The 17718-nt window shown below is 42.0% G+C and overlaps 1 protein-coding gene across 1 annotated transcript in view; it reads right to left on the bottom strand.

Annotated features, from left to right (window-relative positions):
- Positions 1-17718, bottom strand: part of LOC117534867 (nesprin-2) — an 87308-nt gene that overhangs the window by 37850 nt on the left and 31740 nt on the right. The window contains 31 exon segments of the mRNA XM_034199118.1: positions 494-693; positions 1828-1959; positions 2110-2280; positions 2508-2693; positions 2925-3011; positions 3430-3621; positions 3883-4014; positions 4356-4442; positions 4630-4765; positions 4869-4972; positions 5171-5572; positions 5754-5831; positions 6380-6484; positions 7950-8060; positions 8370-8552; positions 8811-8933; positions 9676-9861; positions 11014-11151; positions 11331-11513; positions 11924-12055; positions 12152-12295; positions 12890-13040; positions 13283-13542; positions 13842-14042; positions 14315-14459; positions 14541-14875; positions 14959-15029; positions 15032-16995; positions 17102-17343; positions 17433-17453; positions 17455-17589. Of these exon segments, the coding sequence (XP_034055009.1) occupies positions 494-693; positions 1828-1959; positions 2110-2280; positions 2508-2693; positions 2925-3011; positions 3430-3621; positions 3883-4014; positions 4356-4442; positions 4630-4765; positions 4869-4972; positions 5171-5572; positions 5754-5831; positions 6380-6484; positions 7950-8060; positions 8370-8552; positions 8811-8933; positions 9676-9861; positions 11014-11151; positions 11331-11513; positions 11924-12055; positions 12152-12295; positions 12890-13040; positions 13283-13542; positions 13842-14042; positions 14315-14459; positions 14541-14875; positions 14959-15029; positions 15032-16995; positions 17102-17343; positions 17433-17453; positions 17455-17589 (6737 nt within the window).

Genomic DNA, 17718 nt, shown 5'->3' with positions numbered 1-17718 from the left:
GTTGTCATAAGTCTGTAGATAAGTACACATTTAATTTCATAGGATTTTAATTTCAGCATGTCCCTTCTCAAAACAGGCCTAACTGCTGAAGACTTTGGCTCAAACGCCTCCCATAGATACTTTCTACCGCAGCTTTATCATTCCCTTAAGAGAAAGAAAAAAGGAACAAATACGAAAAAGATTATTGAGATTCCAATTCTTACAGGATGTCTCATTTTTGTAGAAATATACTTTAAGGACAATTTCAGTTATTTTCTCATCTTACAAACGGTTTCAAGGTCATACATAACGTACAAATGTATTCCGTTTTATATTTTGACATGCATACAAATCAATTCAAGTCTCAGTACATCTCAACACAAAACTAACCAACATTTTCTATTGAGTATCTATAAAATAAAATCACTGACGTGGTTGTTCCAGATCATACAAATATTCTACTGTAGAGATGCCAACAATACGTCTTTTTGAAGCTGGTACTTTTCTGTCTCACCTGGCCCAGCTGTCCTGGATGTCTGTGCAGCGTCTTCTCTCCTGCTCTGTCCGCCTGCAGGCGCTCTGCCATCGCAGCTCCAGAGCGCCTCCTGCCTGACAAACTGAGGCAGCAAACTGTGGCTCGGTCTGCAGCCGCTTCCCCTGATCCAGGATCAGCCCCAACACAGCTCTGCTCTCTTCCAGCTGGACCTGGGTTTGCTATAGAGAGAAAAGAGAAGAGTGCTTAGGTTGAGTTTACATCAAACGCCATGCGATTCTTTTGAGAAGCCAATTCTGCGCTGACATTTGAAATAAACAGCATGGACTGACTGTGATGTTAAGTAGAGACAATTGGGTGTAAATGGAGCATGAGTCGTGAAAAGAAGACAAAACAAAGAAAAATCAAATCGTTATTATTTGTATTCTTTCAAGAAATAAACCCATGCTAAGAGTCCATCCATCCATCTTCTCCCGCTTATCCGTGGTCGGGTCGCGGGGGTAGCAGTTCCAGCAGAGAGCCCCAAACTTTCTTTTCCCTGGCGACATCAACCAGCTCTGACTGGGGGATCCCAAGGCGCTCCCAGGCCAGCGAAGAGATATAATCCCTCCACCTGGTCCTAGGTCTACCCCTTGGTCTCTTCCCAGCTGGACGTGCCTGGAACACCTCTCTAGGGAGGCGCCCAGGTGGCATCCTAAGTAGGTGCCCGAACCACCTCAACTGGCTCCTTTCGACGCGAAGGAGGAGCGGCTCAACTCCGAGTCCCTCCCGGATGACCGAACTTCTCACCTTATCCCTAAGGGAGACACCAGCCACCCTGCGGAGAAAACCCATCTCGGCCGCTTGTATCCGCACAAAAACTGGTAACTGGAATTTTAGTTAACGCTGAAGCAATGCTTGTATTTGATGGGATTTTTATTAAAATGGATAAAGCTTATGAAATGTTAGTGATACTTCTTTAATATTTTTGTTTAAGTTAAGAGTACCCAAGCTTTCCCAGTAAACTTTAGAAGTATCAGTTGCTCAACATCAAAAACTCAAAGACTTGTTTAAAAGGAGATCTTTTGACAAAAATGCTCAAAATAAACTCATATATAGCTGAAACTGTATCAACACAAAATACTTAATAGTGACATGTTACGTTTTAAGTCAGTTAAACTATTGTGTTATCCCATTTGGAAAAGTTTCCTCCCTTGCCCTCGCTCTGCTTCCTTCTCTCACCATTCAATTAAACCATGCATGCATTAGTTCTGTCATGTTCTCTACAGGCTGATTCAATAATAAAGAAAAGAGAGAGAGAGAATGTGATGAGACAACAAACTAAATACATCAGTGAGGAGAATGATAGGGCTTACCTGGCAGGCCTCTTGTCTCTGCTGTGCTAACCTCTCGTCGTCTCCCTCTGGTTCCCCACTGCTGATAAAAACGTCGACATCATCCAGCAGCTCGCCCAGTCTGCGACAGTTATCCTCCCACCGGGTCCACTCCTGCAGCAGGTCCAACCACAAACCCACACAATAACTTTAACATTTGATTTGTGAGCACAAACACAAGACACTTTTCCATTGGTTCAAAAAGAAAATGTACATTTGTTTATGTATGAACTCATATAGCCTCAGCAAATGTTCACTACAGACCTGGATCGTCCTTTGAGAGGCCACTTCCTGTTCCAGAGCCTGATGCTGCAAAGCTGTGGCTCTGACTACCAGCTGGACCCGCTCATCCTCCTGACACCGGAGCGCTCCTGGCTCACGTTGGAAGAGATGCTGCACGAAGGCCAACTGAGACCTGAGGACTCGCAGGAGCTTCTGGATCACCGAGAGAGCAGATTCATGACAGAAGTGAAGTGAAATAATCGCACAGAAGATCTGATACAAAACTAACTAAGAGGTGGGAAAGCAGAGTGGGACTGAGGTCTGAATATGTGTTTTTAAAAGTCTATAATGAGTTGTTTTACACTGTATGTCTCTTTGAAAACCATCAAAGGGCCTCTTGGGAAAGTGCCCAAGTTTTTAGAAGTTTCTCAAAGAGGTACCTTGTCTCTGCAGAGGAGCGCTTGAAGTTGGCTGCGGTTGTGAACCTGGCTCCTCTGCCCTCCTGTTATGCATTCTTCACCCAGTTCCAGGAGGCGAGTTATCCCCTGAAGCAAGGAGCGGGAAGCTTGCTGCAGCTTGACTTTTTCCCCCGGACTCTCCCTCAGATGTCGGCCCAACACACACTGCTGAGAGACACAGGAGAAGCATAAGGTTTAAAGAAGAAATACAATTTTTGAAACACAGATGACGCATCAGTCCTACTTTGATATTAAATTGTAATATTCATTCTGGCAGCACCCACAGCGGGGCATTAACTAGTCAACGTCTTTTCTTATTTTAAGAAGAAATCATAAAGTGGCAGCTATGGCCTTTAATGGCTATCCAATTAGGATTCGTGTACATAGGAAGATACATACCTCTAAGCTGGGAGCATCCTGTATGCTGGGGAACATCTCACTTTGTTCAAACTCGTCCAAAATACACAGCTGGTTTGAGGCGGGCTCCTATGTGACAAAACATACGTTGTGTTGTTGTTGTAAACAGCAGTAGATATTTCCCTTTTGTTAAAGTACCAATATGACAAAATGCATTATTACAAGCAAAAGCCCAATTATATTATTATATTTTGGTTAGAAAATAAAGTATTATTAGTCAGTTTTATATTATTATGAGGGAGGCTAATTTAAGTACTTTCTATACTGTTGTGTAATTTATAGAAATGCATAATTTTTAATTGACTATTTCAAATTTAGTGATACATGGCAGTAGAAATGTGCGACTTAGTTTTTTTCCAGAACCATTTTTATCTCAACAAACCATAGAGTTAAATGTGTGTGATTAATAGATATTATAACAGGAGGCTGTGAAACATTATGTATTGATGGACTATAATGATCGCAGTGTCAGATTTGTATTTCAAACCTGATGCTGGTGTGTGTGTCCCAGATGTTCAATGAGCTGGTGTGAGGAAGTGAGGAGCAGCTGGGCCGTGTGCAGACCGTCCTGAAGGGAGCTCAAACAGCGCAGAGCTTCTGGTTTCTCCTTTAATGGTTTGTTCTCTGACTCCACTTTACCCAACAGCTCAGACAGAGTCGCCAGCTCGGTTGATACACACTATGTAGGAAATGAGTCAAAAACATAGAAAAAGTTAAAAGACAATTATTTGGTTTGACTTTTTTGGAAATTAACATCTGACGAAATAAAAAATAATTGTTTTGGTTTGAACCAAGAATGAGATGAAAAAAATTCACATCAGTCTGTCCAATGTTTCAACACAATAGATTTTAAATATTACAGAGCCACCATAATGTGCAGGTATGTTAACCCTATCCCTATACTGTATGTGTGTTCTTTGGTACAGTGATAGGCTCTCACCTCCTGCTGTAGCAGCCTCAGCTGAGGGTCTTCTTCAGCAGGAGTTAACAGAATGTCGGTCAAAGCGTCCAGACAGAGGAGGACCCTTCGAGCCGCCTCGTACAACTCCTCACTAACACCTGGAGAGCTCACCTGGAAAACAACCGAACACGCATATCATCAATATCATATTATTTTACCTAAATGATTAGATGGAAAACGAATATGATTAAACAATTCAGACCTTCTAAATATGGTGGTGCTGTTTTGGTCAACTATAAGAAGTAACATCCTTATGCCTTTCAATATATCAAGACTAACCTACAAGCATTTCTTTAATATCCATTTTATAAGTGACAAAGATCCTCGTCACTTACTAAAAAAACATTTGGAGTAGTTACAAACATATATGCTAAGATGTATCATCAGTTACTGTTGTACTATTCCTACATAGCCAGACCTATCATCTATATCCTGTAAGTCAGTGTACGTACTATTTGTCTCAGCACGGTGATGGACTCATGTGTCCTCTGGAGAACAGCAGAGGACGACCCTGTTGATATTATCTCCCTCTCTGAGTCCTACACAAAAAAAACAGGAATAAGTAGTGATGGAAAACAGAAAGTAAGCATGGAGGAATAATTGGACAAGGGGTTAAAACACCAATGGAAGATGTATGCACACACTTTTTGTACCTGACAGAATTGTGATACATGCTGAAAAATTAAAATAAATCACCAATCAAAGCATATTTGTGTTCTCTGTTACCTTTTCATGGGTCACCGTGTCCTCTGAGCTGATTTGATGTTCCTCTTTAACTTTTTTCAAAGTGGTCAGTTTTTGAGAGATCTGGGTATGAAGTGTACTCCACCTCAGCTGCTCCATGTCTTCATGTGCAGCCAAGCTGAGAACCGAAGAGAACACAGTATGCCTGAGTATATGGTCTGCTATGTGCTTTGTAAAACTCTTAAGTCATCTATTCATTTTATTGGCACTGGGTCTTTTACCTGATCGGCTTCTCAGATGACTCCTGAGCTGGTTTGGATTCTCCCAACAAACCACTATGACTGGTGCTGACTTCACTTTGCTCCGTTGATACATTAAGAGTATCCTGAGCATTGGAGAGAAACAAGGAAATGAAATAAGCAGTGTTGATTCAAGGCTAATAAAAGTAAACAATAATTTTTTTAGCAAACATTTCCAGTCCTTTAAAAGCTGTGTGTCGTTGATGGGTTTAGATTATTTTATGAATGTTACATGAATTGTAAAAACAAGTATCGTTTGTCTCATTTATTTCGGAGACATTTACCAGATCTTGCTCAGGAGCTGTGGTCAAAGACAGATGTTCTTCTTCTCCCTCTGAAGACTCATCAGATGCTCTTGTGGTAGAGAATGGAGTTCTTGGTCTTGCAGGAATCAGTCTCGTGTCTTCCACCGCCGCTTCGGACCGAATAGACTTTCCGTGAGTGTCAGCGACAAGGGTTTCATGTCCTGGTGGTCCACGTTGATCCGGTGCGGCCAAGAGAGGCTCAGCTGTGACAGTTACAGGACTCAATGTTTTAGAATCCATTGTTATTGATTCAGTTTCAACACTTTGTGATCCAGAGTCTTTTATATGAAGTCCGGGCTTCACAGATATAAGTCCAGCTTCAGCAACGTTTGTGCTCGGCTCCACTTCAGAAGAAAACTGAGCAGCCAAACTCTCCACTGCCTGAAAGAAGGATTAATCAAGATGTAGATGAATAGTCTCTAAAATAGTCAGTAGATAAAGACATGTTATAATCTCTCATCATACAGCGTAACAAGTCATGTTAGCATTCAAAACAAATGTGCTAAATGTCCAAAGCTCTCATCAAACAAGTTCAATCTCTGAAACAAAAAATATGCGTTACCTTTACTGCTGACAGTGGCTTCCTTTCAGCGATATCCTCAGTTTGAACATCTGAGAGGTTGAGTGTTTCCTCTGGGTCCTAGCACATGAATCATATTATTATACAAATGGTCCATTTACACACACACAGGCTTTTTTCATTGTGTTTGTATGTGTGTGTATGTGTGTGTGTGTGTGTGTGTGTGTGTGTGTGTGCGCGTGTGCATGCATGAAAGGTTTCTGAGGGGCAACACATTTCAAGCAGCTGCCTTTGACAGTGATACAGGACAGCCTGCCTGACGACGCACCATTTCAACATGCAAAAACATGCCAGAATATACCTTTACCCAAAGAAAACAGAAGCAATATTCATGTTAAACATTTTTGAGTGAATCAAAATATAATTAAAGGAGGACAAATACAAGCAGAAGGAGCCCGAGATGTTTCATTCCAAAACACATAAGTAATCACATTGTTAATATTCCTATGTTTTAAATGTATAGACTTTTTAGGATCTTTCAAATTCAGATTTTTTTAATAATAAAGTTCGTTTTTAAACTGTTAATGTGACACTTTGGAATGAAGCTTAAAGTGAAGAGGTTCCCAGAAAGCATGCTCTCCTGAGCTGTGACCATATCTAAGGTTTACCTCTGGAATACTGCATGTTAGTGTGTCAGAGGACGACGAGTGACAACTCTCGTTTTCATCATCCTCCTCATCCTCCTCTGAATTAGACACCACAAACATCTCCTGCTTATAGTATCAGGGTGGATGAAATGATCAAAACTGTTATTTTTAAGGAAGATGTACCAATAACTTGTCTTTCTAATGACTTCACGTTCCTCAATGCTTCTAAATGTAACTCTTCCTTGGTGTTGTGTTAGGGTCAATATCGGGAACGGAAGAGATTCAGGATCCAAACGAACATGTCTTCATTTCTACTGTATTAACTATCACTCAGCTTTTCATCATATGTTGAATGAGATTGTGAGTACTAATGGAGTAACTCCGGTGCTAAAACGACAGTATACTGTATGACAAGAATAGGGCTTGACGGAGGAATGCGTGTTTATTTAGTGAACACATTTGTTTCGAAAAAAAGAATAGAAATGTCTTTTTTTTAAATTGCTATGTGCAGTTCTTTCAATGTCTTTCTACAGACACCCGAAAGATGACTAAACTGAGTCCAGATTATGCTTTTGTATGGCATGTAATATATCTAGTTTGCCACTTATATGGTTTGCAGTGGCGAACCGTCAGGGCCTTCAAGGGATTCAGAGAATACCCTGGAACACTCAGATAAAACAAACAAAAAATCGATTTAATTATAGAAATAAAATGTATGTAAAATAAATAAATGAGAATTGTATCCGTGTTGATCTGTAATATTACAGTGTTACGTTGATTTGTTTCTCCTTCTCGGACCATGCACTACGCATTTCAGTGGTTTTGTGTTAGAAAAGAAAGCAACCAATCAGATCTTGTTCTGGGTCTCTGGGTAGAATATCCTTCACCAAGGTATTCTACATCCTTGATCGAATGCCCTGGCCGTTGCACTGAATGAGAGCGTACGTTTGGACTGACAGTTTGATCAACCAATCATATATTGATTTGTAGCCAATGCCCTCGGTTCCAGGGTATTCTAGAAGGCCCGCTAGTTAACTGTCTCGAGACAGAGGATAGATGAATGCGACAAAGCAATTCATGCCGTTTTATTGTTTTTAACGTTGAAATGACAAGTGCAACAGGTGAAGATGAAGTTGTTGCGGAATTGTTGTGAGTACCCTTTTCAAGACGACAATTCAGTGACAAAACAGACATTATAACGCGGGGGGGGAGGGGTGTGTGTGTCTACAGAAGGTCCAGTTGTGATAGACACGGTTCGCCACTGATGGTTTGTATAGTTTGACAATTATAGAAATAATCCCCAAAAAACAAACAATTTGATTTGAGCCTGCCTTACAGCCTGGTAAAATAGATCTTGCATGTTTCAGGGAGACAAGCTCAAATGTTAATCAACAAGCCTGACTTCCTTTGAGAAATCACAAGGACTTGGCGAGTGTTGCTTTCATTTATTTTGATTTTAAAAAGTGGTACAAAATGTGAGCATAACATGATTAGAGAGGACATGATTGGTTTGATTAGAAGATCATTCCAACACTTCATTTCAACATGTTTTAGATGTTTGATGATTCATTAGGATTGTGGTTATCATTACCTGGAATAGGCCTCTTTGTGAAAACCTGTATGGCTGTTGCATTTCTTCAGTAGCATCAGAGACTGTGTTGATGCCAAGATCCTTACAGGTTTCTTCCTCTTTGATCCGGTTCTAAGTTAGAAAACAAGACATCAAGAAACATTTGATGAAAGACCAAGATCTGCACACTTGTCGCACTAATAAAACACAAATATTGAGTGTGTTTTGTAAGATACAAACTGGCTTTAGTCCCCTATTGTTTACAGAACATCCTCGATTGCTTCATTTAATTGACAGATCCATGTGAATTATACCAGCAAACAAAGTTCTGTCGTTGCAAGCATTCATGAAATACCTTTTATCTAACCTATACTTTTCTACAGTTGCAAATCAAATCAATGATTTGACTTTGTATAAAGACATTCAGACTTCCTGCTGTACCTCCAGCAGAGTTACTTGCTGCTGGGTGAGATGTTCGAGCTCCTCCAGCGGCTGCAGCAGATGTCTGGCTCTGGAGAAAACCAGCAGGCTCCCCCCAGCTCCCTGTGGGAGGGGAAGCTCTCCTTTGCATGTCTCCATCTCCTCCAACGTCCTCCGCATCGACTGCATATTGGCCAGGATCACCTGCAGGTTCAAACAGAAATAAAAAGGTTATATTTGGTTTAAAACTTACAGTCATCTTGTATTTAAAAGATACCTTTATTTAAATAAAAAAAATGCAGAATTCACTTCACCATTTTCTCATTACAAAAATGTGTTTACTTGGCAAGTTGGGGGACCTTATATGGGTCGAGTCTAACTGATGTTCTTAAACTATAAGAACACTATTTGTATCATTGAGACAGACTTAGATCTTATGCTGTATTAGGGGCATTGTATCACCTGTCGGTTTTGGAGATGCTCCGTCAGAGTTATGTCGGAGTTGTCCACAGAGGATAAAATTGCTTGGATCTTCGGGACGTTCTTCTCCATGGTCTTAAGCTCTGCTTCTATCGCCTCCACCACCTGAAGGAAAGATTGCCAGGCATTATATAAGAACAGTCTCTTATAATTATCAAGTGTGTTATCAAGTTTCTCACATGCTACACCTTGAGGCCTCGAAAACTGTCTTGTCGATAAAAAGGCAAAGCATTTTCGAAGTGTAACTGATTACATGTCTTTTCCTCTTCCCATCTGTTTAATCAGCTTCATATTAGATCTCAAAATGTGGCCACAATTTAGTCTGTTAATCTGCCTCAAGTGAAGTAGCTATTACAGTAAGCTCAATGCCAGTTTTGGTCTCTTACGCCCTGAAATCCTTCTCATTAATAAATCCGTATTTAATTTAGTCTACATTTACATTATTTAATTTCATACTCTGTTCTTGTACATATCCCATATTCTATTGACATGTATAAAGACTTTTTGTACTACTTTTTATTTTGTATTTGTAAGGAGGCATGTGGCGCAGTGGTTTAGTGCGTTGGTGTTGGGGTCAGGGGGTCACAGGTTCAAACCCCACTGCAGTCAGCATGTCGTTGTGTCCCTGAGACACTTCACCCCAAATTGCTCCTGTGGGGATTGTCCACAGTACTGAGTATGTAAGTCACTTTGGATAAAAGCGTCTAACAAGTGACATGTGATGTATTTTATTATATATGTTGCATTGTTGGAGGAGCTCAGGTCAGAAGAATTTCATTGCCATTTCTACACGGTAGCTTTGTGCATATGACAATAAAACCTTTGAATCTTGAATATGAAATCTTACCACCGCAGTCTGCAGCAGCTGGTCCAGCGGCTCCAGGATCCTGCACTGCATTTTGTGGACTTGTTGGTCATTGTGGTTCACCCTCTCCTCGTGGGCGCTGATGTCGCACACAGCAGAGATCTCCTCCAGGGCCGGCCTGAAGTTCTGCAGGGTGTGTCGGATCCTCTCAGAGTCGTCCAGCACAAGCTGCAGTACAGGATTTCAAAATGATTGTCGTCACCAACATGAAACATGTGGAAATACTGTACCTGGGTAGGACGCCACAACATGTAAAATGTACATGTTTAAAATAATGCCATAACGAAAAAGTGGTTAGGCCAAGTACCACCTACTCTAGCAGACTGGTTTAACACTAGAACCGCCAGAGGTCGCTGTATACCTAAAACCGCCAACGGGTCAAATTTACCCGCTATTGATTTTCAAGGTACAATGTTCTTTTATTTATCATACAGAACAGTGAGTTTTGATCGCACAGGGATGAAACTTATACCAATAGAATCTGTGGACTCTCAGCTTTTCATATGATATAGTTTGTGCAAATAGTATGAAGTATAAAATATCGCTACCAGTGCTGATTTAAACGCTTGGTGTTAGACTTGTGTTTTGTTTAGGTACAAATCTCTCTATAACTATCTATCTCTCTATCTATCTATCTATCTATCTATCTTTCCCTCTATAAGGAACCGCAGTAGACAAAAGGCGTTGCTATAGCAACATGTCATGTTTACGCTGCATTTTCTATGAGGTAAATATTACCCGCTGGCGGATATAGGTATAAATAGTATTTTTTTCCGACTTCATATTGACCATTTTTAACAACAGAGGGTGCTACATAACACACTTTCAGGAAAAGTCACGTACTGGGAGACTTGAAAACTGTATTGAAAAAAAGTTACATAAAATCAAAAAACAGCTGCGGGTAAAATTGACCCGTTGGCGGTTCTAATGTTAATGTGATGGACGAGATTTTTGTTATGGAAAAATGTACATTTGCTCTGAGGCTCAAGACACATTTGTCAAGTGTTGGAAGGGATGGATTGAGTTTGTAAAACCGTATAGATCGGACTTCAACTAAAAACTCTATTTCTAATGTAACCCCCCTTTCTGCTCCACACAGTTTTGATTGTTGTTGTGTTTCTGTCTCTCCATGTTCGTTTGTCTGTATGCGTGATTTGTATTATTTGTTTTGTCGAATTTCCCCCAAAAATGTAAAATGTAAGATGGTTTGTAACTGTTGACTTTTTATGCAAATAAAAAAGAAAATGTAAAAAAAAGAAACATGTGGAAATGTCTGGTCTGGTTTTTTGTGTGTTTTGCACGATACTAGCTGTGACTGACCTGCAGGGAGTTTGCATGGTTCTGGAGGCCTCTGGCTGTAGTGAAGGAGCAGGGAGAACTGAGCCATGACTGGGCCTCGTCTAACCAGCACGTGGCGCTGTACAGAATGTTTTCAAACTCCTGCAGACAGGCTGGGATCTGACAAAGGAGCACAGAAAATATAAGGAAGCATAATGGAAGCTTTGTAAATATTTCCATATTGTACATTTGTGTGCATTTTAACTACTTAATAAGTCGTGATTCCTGTGGTTTGTATGACTTCACATCACCACTTTTTATGCATGAAATACCTATAGATATACCACAGTATGTCTGACCTTGTTGAGGAAGGCGGTGCGTTGCTCGGTCCTCTGCACTGTGTTTTGGTACAGCTGCAGTGGTTGGGTGAGTTGGTCAAACAGCAGGTGGGTTTGATCCGGATCCTCCTCTGCAAGATCCTGCACCTCGCTCTCCAGCAGCATCAGGCGGCTGTGCCAGGCGTCCAGCACATCCCAGGCATGCTGCAGGACAAACAGTGTTAAGTATGTAGGGGCTTTGAAGGGACCATGTAATTATTGTTAGAAGAGTGTTTTATTTCACTTTATTAGAAGTAAGCAGACTGAATTTAGTCGTGTACTGTGATTATCTGTCATTTTGTGTAAGTGGTCAGTTTTTTTTGCAAGCTTCCTACACTGCAGTTTCATCTTGTCTGCACACATTTACACAATAGCTAACAAAGCTAACGGTACTATTAGAGGGTGAGTTGTTATAACTGTTCAGAGAAAAAAAGAATAGTGGTATTTTATCAAATGATAAAGATTGATTTAAAAAGATACATTAATACACACATTTTCAAGACATTTATGAAGAATCTGAAAACATGTTTCAACTCTTAACTTAAAATAAAACAGGTTTATATACAGTAACTTACCTTGAGCACATTTTGAGCTTCTTTGACTGTTGGACTCTTTTGTTCCAGTAACACATTCACTTTCTCCAGACTAGATCCTAACCCCGCTGCTTCTCTAGCCAGTTTACGGACTGGGTCGCTCGTCTCCATGAGCTGTGGAATGACCATGCACAGATTAAGACGTTCAGTGTTTTTGTAGGAAACAGTTCATGGGATATTAATAACAAATGAATTCCTGGTGCCATTTACCTTCTCCTCTTCTCTTTGAATCGACAGCTGAACTTCTTGTAACCGTCTGCTGATATCAGCCGGTATCTCAGCGTACCGGCTCTGCACACCGGCCGTGATAGACTGGAGTTTGGTTTTCTGGGAGGACAAATCCTGTCTGAGCTCCTGTCAGAGTTGAAATGCAAGAGAATACAATTCAGAAGGTCAGGAAATATAAAACATAGAGAAAGGCAGGGTCAAAAGTTAAGCTTTCCTCCAAATTTGTTTAAATAATATTCCAGTTAAAGGTTGAATGTAAGCTTAAAGCAGCCCCTAACAAGTTAACTATGCTCTGAAAAAGTTATCAGGCATTAAACCTTTACTGTATTGCACATTTCTCACATAAAAGACAGTATAGAGACCAATGTCCACTTGAAAATACCACTAATGGCCTTAAATCTAATTATGGAAGCTACATGTGGATTTGACAAAAAAGGCCTGTGAACAAAATGTACATTTCTCACTGACAATTCAAAGCAGTTCCTGACATTTAAGAATTGATCTTATATACATTAAAATTGTACTTTATTTAATTTGAAGAACTGCAACCATTTCATCATAACAGACATATGCAATTAAAATAGATTGAAAGACGTTACATCTCTCTAGTTCAATATTTTTGCTCAAATAAAAATGTCATATTTTTTGCTTTTGAGTCACTCAAACATCTTATACCCCAATGTCAAGCTTGCACTCCAACGCACAGAAAAAGTGTCTGACCTGTTGTCTGCTGGGATTCGAACAGTCTTCCAGCGAGGGAAGAAGGGCGAACATGTGTTGGGCCACCTCTCCTATCTCCTCCTGGATGTGCTCTCTCTCTTTCTCCTCTGCTTTTGCTGCAGCGACCACCAGCAGGTTTCTCTCCTTCAAGCTGTGGATAAATCAAATCAAAATGTATTATATAGCCCCAAACCACAAGAAATGCCTCGAATGGCTGTACAAAGCAAACACAAAATACAAACGTCATAGCATAACAATTATAAAAACACAACATTATACATCAATAAGTATTGCCATGTGATAAAAGCACGTGACTGAAGTGATGGTAATCATATCAGCATCTCTGACATCAACAAGTGAGTACTATCCACATGTGTGTTGAACAAACCCCACCTCCTGACATTCTCTTGGATCTTCACTAGTGTTTTGCCCACAGGTCCAGGGCTGATGGGCACCTGGGAGCTGGATAGGCTGAGTGCGTGCTCCAGTCGGTGCTCCAGGGAGGCTAAGGCCTGCTGCTCCTGCTCCAGCCTGGTCTGGTGCATCTCCGCCTGGGCCAGGAGCTCCAGAGGCTCCTCCACAGTGAAGTTCACAGAGGAGGAGTCAGGAACGTCAGCCTGGAGACCGGCCAAAGAGCTGCAACACTGCTCCATCTGTAGAAAATTGAATTTAATCCTCAATATATTTATATATATATATCCTATACGTAGTTTGGGTTTGTTTTGCAGCAATAACTCAATGTTGTCTAAGAAAACATTGAAAGGCACTTAAAATAGTAAACCTTTTCTAAGTGAAGTGGGAATTTTGAGACTGGCTCCAATAGAAAGTTTCATTTATGTAAGCGCGCCCACATGAAAAACATGTTGAATTTCACTTTCATTTATATTAAGGTACATTAGGTCATATTAGTATACAAATGCTTCAAAATAAAAATGTTGTAGCTAGAACTCACACTTGTAGTGATGTCCTTCCATTCCTCTCCTTTCTGTTCTGTGTGTGCCATGAGGAGGCCGACCCCACGGCGTAATGACACCCAGCGCCTCCAGAGGGCGCCAAGCTCGCCGTCCTTTCCGACTCCACAGCCCTGCATCGGACAGCCGGCTCTCAGCTCTTCTATCTTCCGTGCCAGGCTGCGGAGACCTTCCATCAAGAGCTTTGCGTAGGGATGAAATGAAGTTAAGATGTAAGTTTGAATCAGGCAGTCCTCCTGTTACATGTCAAAAAAAGGCTGGGTGGCAAGGGGTGCTTTTATAGCTTCAAAAGCTGGAGCTAATGGAAAATAGTCCGCTTTTTTTGTATTGCTGGTATTTGGTCATAAAAAGTGCTGTATTTTGAAATTTTATATTTGTAAATCTATGTAGTGCAAGGTTTGAGACGATCCAATATGTAGACAAATCCATAATTATACAACTGCATCAAACATACCTTTACTTCTCTTTGTTGGGCCACACATTTGTCATATGACGTGACTTGTTCTGCAGCACATTCTGAAAGCTTGGCTTCGAATCCTGAGAGGCGCTGACGTATGTCTTCATGGCACTTTCTGTGGCTCAGCTGTCTAATTTCACACCTGTGAGAAAAGTGTCTTTTAGTTGTTTTACTTAGAAAAACTGAGACATAATGACACACTTCAACGAATCAAGAGCATTACCTCTGCAAGGACTCCAGCCTGAGCTGAGCTTGGGCCTCCAGTATGGCTCGTCCCACCAACAGCTGACTGAGGATGCAGATGTGGAGCTGCTCCGTCTTGGGGCGGGACAGGCAGGGCTGTTGGGGCACCAGCTCCACAAGGTGGCAGATGTGAGCCTGAAATCCGTCCTCAAGAGCCTCCAGAGCTTGGTGAGTCTGCCTTTGCTCCTCAGTGCAGTCCAGAAAGCCTCCAGGAGCTGATAGGAAAGTGGCCTCTGCATTATGAAGGAAGCCTATTGCTCCCTGAGCCGCCCACTGGTAATCTTTCAAGGATTCTCTCGCCTGGCATAAACTCTCCTGTTGGATACATGTCACACGATCAAGCACAGTTTAGAGAAACAAAAACACAAAAGTATGATTTTCAATGGATGTAAGCTTACCATTCTTAAGTGGCACTCTTGCATGGCTGCCTCCCTAAGAGAGTAAAGTTCCTTGTAGCTCTTCAGGTTCACTTTTCTTTCTGCCCCAGGCCTCCCAACACCCTCATCCCAGACTCCATATTCCTCCAAATAATCCAATTCCTTCTGAGTGCAATATCTATGGCTTTCTCATCTGGAGTTACCGGTTCGGCTCGCTGCAACTCGTCTCGTGTTGTCAGGAAGAGCTCTATTAAGGCAGGAAGCTCGGAAGAGAACCGCAGACCTAGCAGAAGCTTGGTCTCGAGGTTTTTGATATCATCTGCGACCGAATGCTCCCAGGAGACTAACGTTTCCACAGTGCTGCGGATCCTCTGCTTCTCTGAATCAGACTCAGATGGGTACAACTCCTGAGCTATGGCCTCCAGCTGGTCTGCTGCTTCCTGACACTGGGTCTTCACCAGGGGAAGTTCAACCAAGAGTGTTTGGCAGAGTCTGACCCTCTCACCCACACTGATCGTCTTATCTTTGGCACGCTGGATTTGCTCTTCGGCGATGTCCCTGGATTCCTCCATTTGTCTCCTGAGGTGCAGATATTTGTCTTGCTCAATGGCATTAATACTGAGAGCTTTGCACTGGTCTTGCAGTTCGCCAATGGTGCACAGCAGCGAACATCTCCTGGCCTCCTGACAGTGCTGCAGCTCCTGTACTTGACACTGATGCTCTATTAGCATGTGCTTCAAATGTGCGCATGTTGTAAGGGTTTCCTGCGTTAAAGGGAATCTTTGCTGCTCCAAATCTGTGGATATTTGCTTTAAACTAGCCTGGATAGTTGATAGCTCTTCATCCGAAGTGGTTCGCTCATGAATCAGCTCTTCTAGTTCCCAGCAGGCTGCCTTTTCATGAGCTAGCAATCCCTCTAACTCCGTGCGGAGTCCTGACATCCTATTGATGAGGTAGCGGCTCTCTCCTGGACTCAACCCGACAGCTATTTCCCTGTAACTGTCGGCCATTACTTCTACGTCTTTAAGTTGGCTCTCTATCTCCACTGTGGCTAATGTATGACTTTTCAGCTTGCTCTGCAGCTTCCTCATGTCAGCTTTTGAAACATTCTCAACCTGGGTGCAGGGGTCTCTTTCGGCATGTGTTTGTGCTAGCCAGGCTTCCATGCTAGCAAGCTGGCTCAACAGTTTCTCCCTCTCCTGCAGACTCTTCTTCATGGTGTCGAGAACATGATCCAAGCTGTCAGCGATGGCTTCATAGAGGTCTTCTATTGTCTTTAACTCTTGGTCACTTTCGTCCTTTTCCTTATCAGAGAGTGTCTCTTTGATCTGCTCAACTTCCACCTGCATCTTGGACCTTCTAAACCAAATATCAGTCTGAAATGTCTTCATCTCGACAATCTGAATACGGGCCACCTCGGGGAAAAGGGCTAACTTCTTCCCGATGGAGATGTGGTTTTCTGCCTGCTTGGCTCCAATGATCAAGTCTTGTAGTTGCTTGCTGATTTTAGCGGAGGAAACGTCGCCACTGCTGGTTGAGGAAGTGCCAAGCTTGCTTTTGGTGACACTTAGCAAAGACCCTAGTTCCTGAAGACTAAGTTTGATTTCATCCTTCTCTTTCTGACCCAGAGAGAAATGGACGAGAGCGTCTGCCTGGGACTGTAAGTGCACATAAAGCTGGTTGTACAGTTTAAGGTCTGTTGTCAGACAAACAACTTCTAAAGCGCTTTTGTTGTCATGGCTTTGAAAGCTGGATTCCCCAAGAGCTTCCAGCTTGGCTTTAAGCTGTTCGGCCTCTTGTAATAAAAGCGAGGACTGAGAGGTGGAGCTTGAGGCATGTTGAAGAGCTCTTTGGATGCTTCCTTCTAAAAGCTTCCATTCCTCCTGGACATCTCCGAGCTGGGCTGAAAGAGCACCCGAACTCTCAGCGTCGCTCAAATGGACCGAAAATTGGCTACTCAACTGGAGGAGCTCTTCCATTATGTCTCTTTTCTTCACCATGGTTTGAAGCAGGGCGTTGAGTCTGTCCGCTTGAAGGGCACTGCTACCCAGAGAGCCTCTGAAGGAAAAAAACACAACAAAAGAAAATGTATTGTAAGTGGTACACAAACAAACTGGATTGTATGTAGAGTTAATGCTCACTTTTAAATCAAACAATTACTCACAAGGCCATCTTGTCCTTCTCAGCTGCTACAACCTCCAGGAAAGCTCTGGTGATCCTCATCTGTTTGTGGTACTGTTGGACCTGGTCCAGCTGAGCTGCTTTGACCTGCACTGTGGCCGAGGCGTCGAGCAGGGCAGCGCTCCACTGCCCCTCCACTCTTTTCAGGGCTTCAGGGTCACAAATACCCGCACTGCGCATGCTTTTCATAGTAGCAACTTGCTCCTGCACACGGCACCTGTAGTCCTATAGCGGAGAGAACAGACATCAGATAAGATCACGTGATACTTTATCTAGAAATAAATAAGGAAAAGGGCTTAAAAGACGTGCCATACCTCTGCCTCCTGCAGCTGTTCGGGTCATCGTGTGGACATCGAGTCGTGCTGGTTGATAGCGGCATGCCAGAACCTTTTGAACAGTTCGTACCAATCGGATCTCTGGTTCACCAGGAGAGGACTTCAGGTACCAATTCAAATCAATGTGAGGGTCTCGCTATGATCACAAACAAATTGAAAATATTTGGCAAGTTATCCACGAAGAAAAAGTTTAAAACAATGTATGCTAGTTCATCTACAGAATATGTTCATGATTTATTGATCTTGATCTTATGGTGTAGAAAAT

Source organism: Gymnodraco acuticeps, unplaced genomic scaffold, assembly GCF_902827175.1.
Source record: "Gymnodraco acuticeps unplaced genomic scaffold, fGymAcu1.1, whole genome shotgun sequence".
NCBI classification, from domain to species: Eukaryota; Metazoa; Chordata; class Actinopteri; order Perciformes; family Bathydraconidae; genus Gymnodraco; species Gymnodraco acuticeps.
The sequence above is the reverse complement of the archived record's forward strand: the minus strand, read 5'-3'. Positions and strand labels throughout refer to the sequence as shown.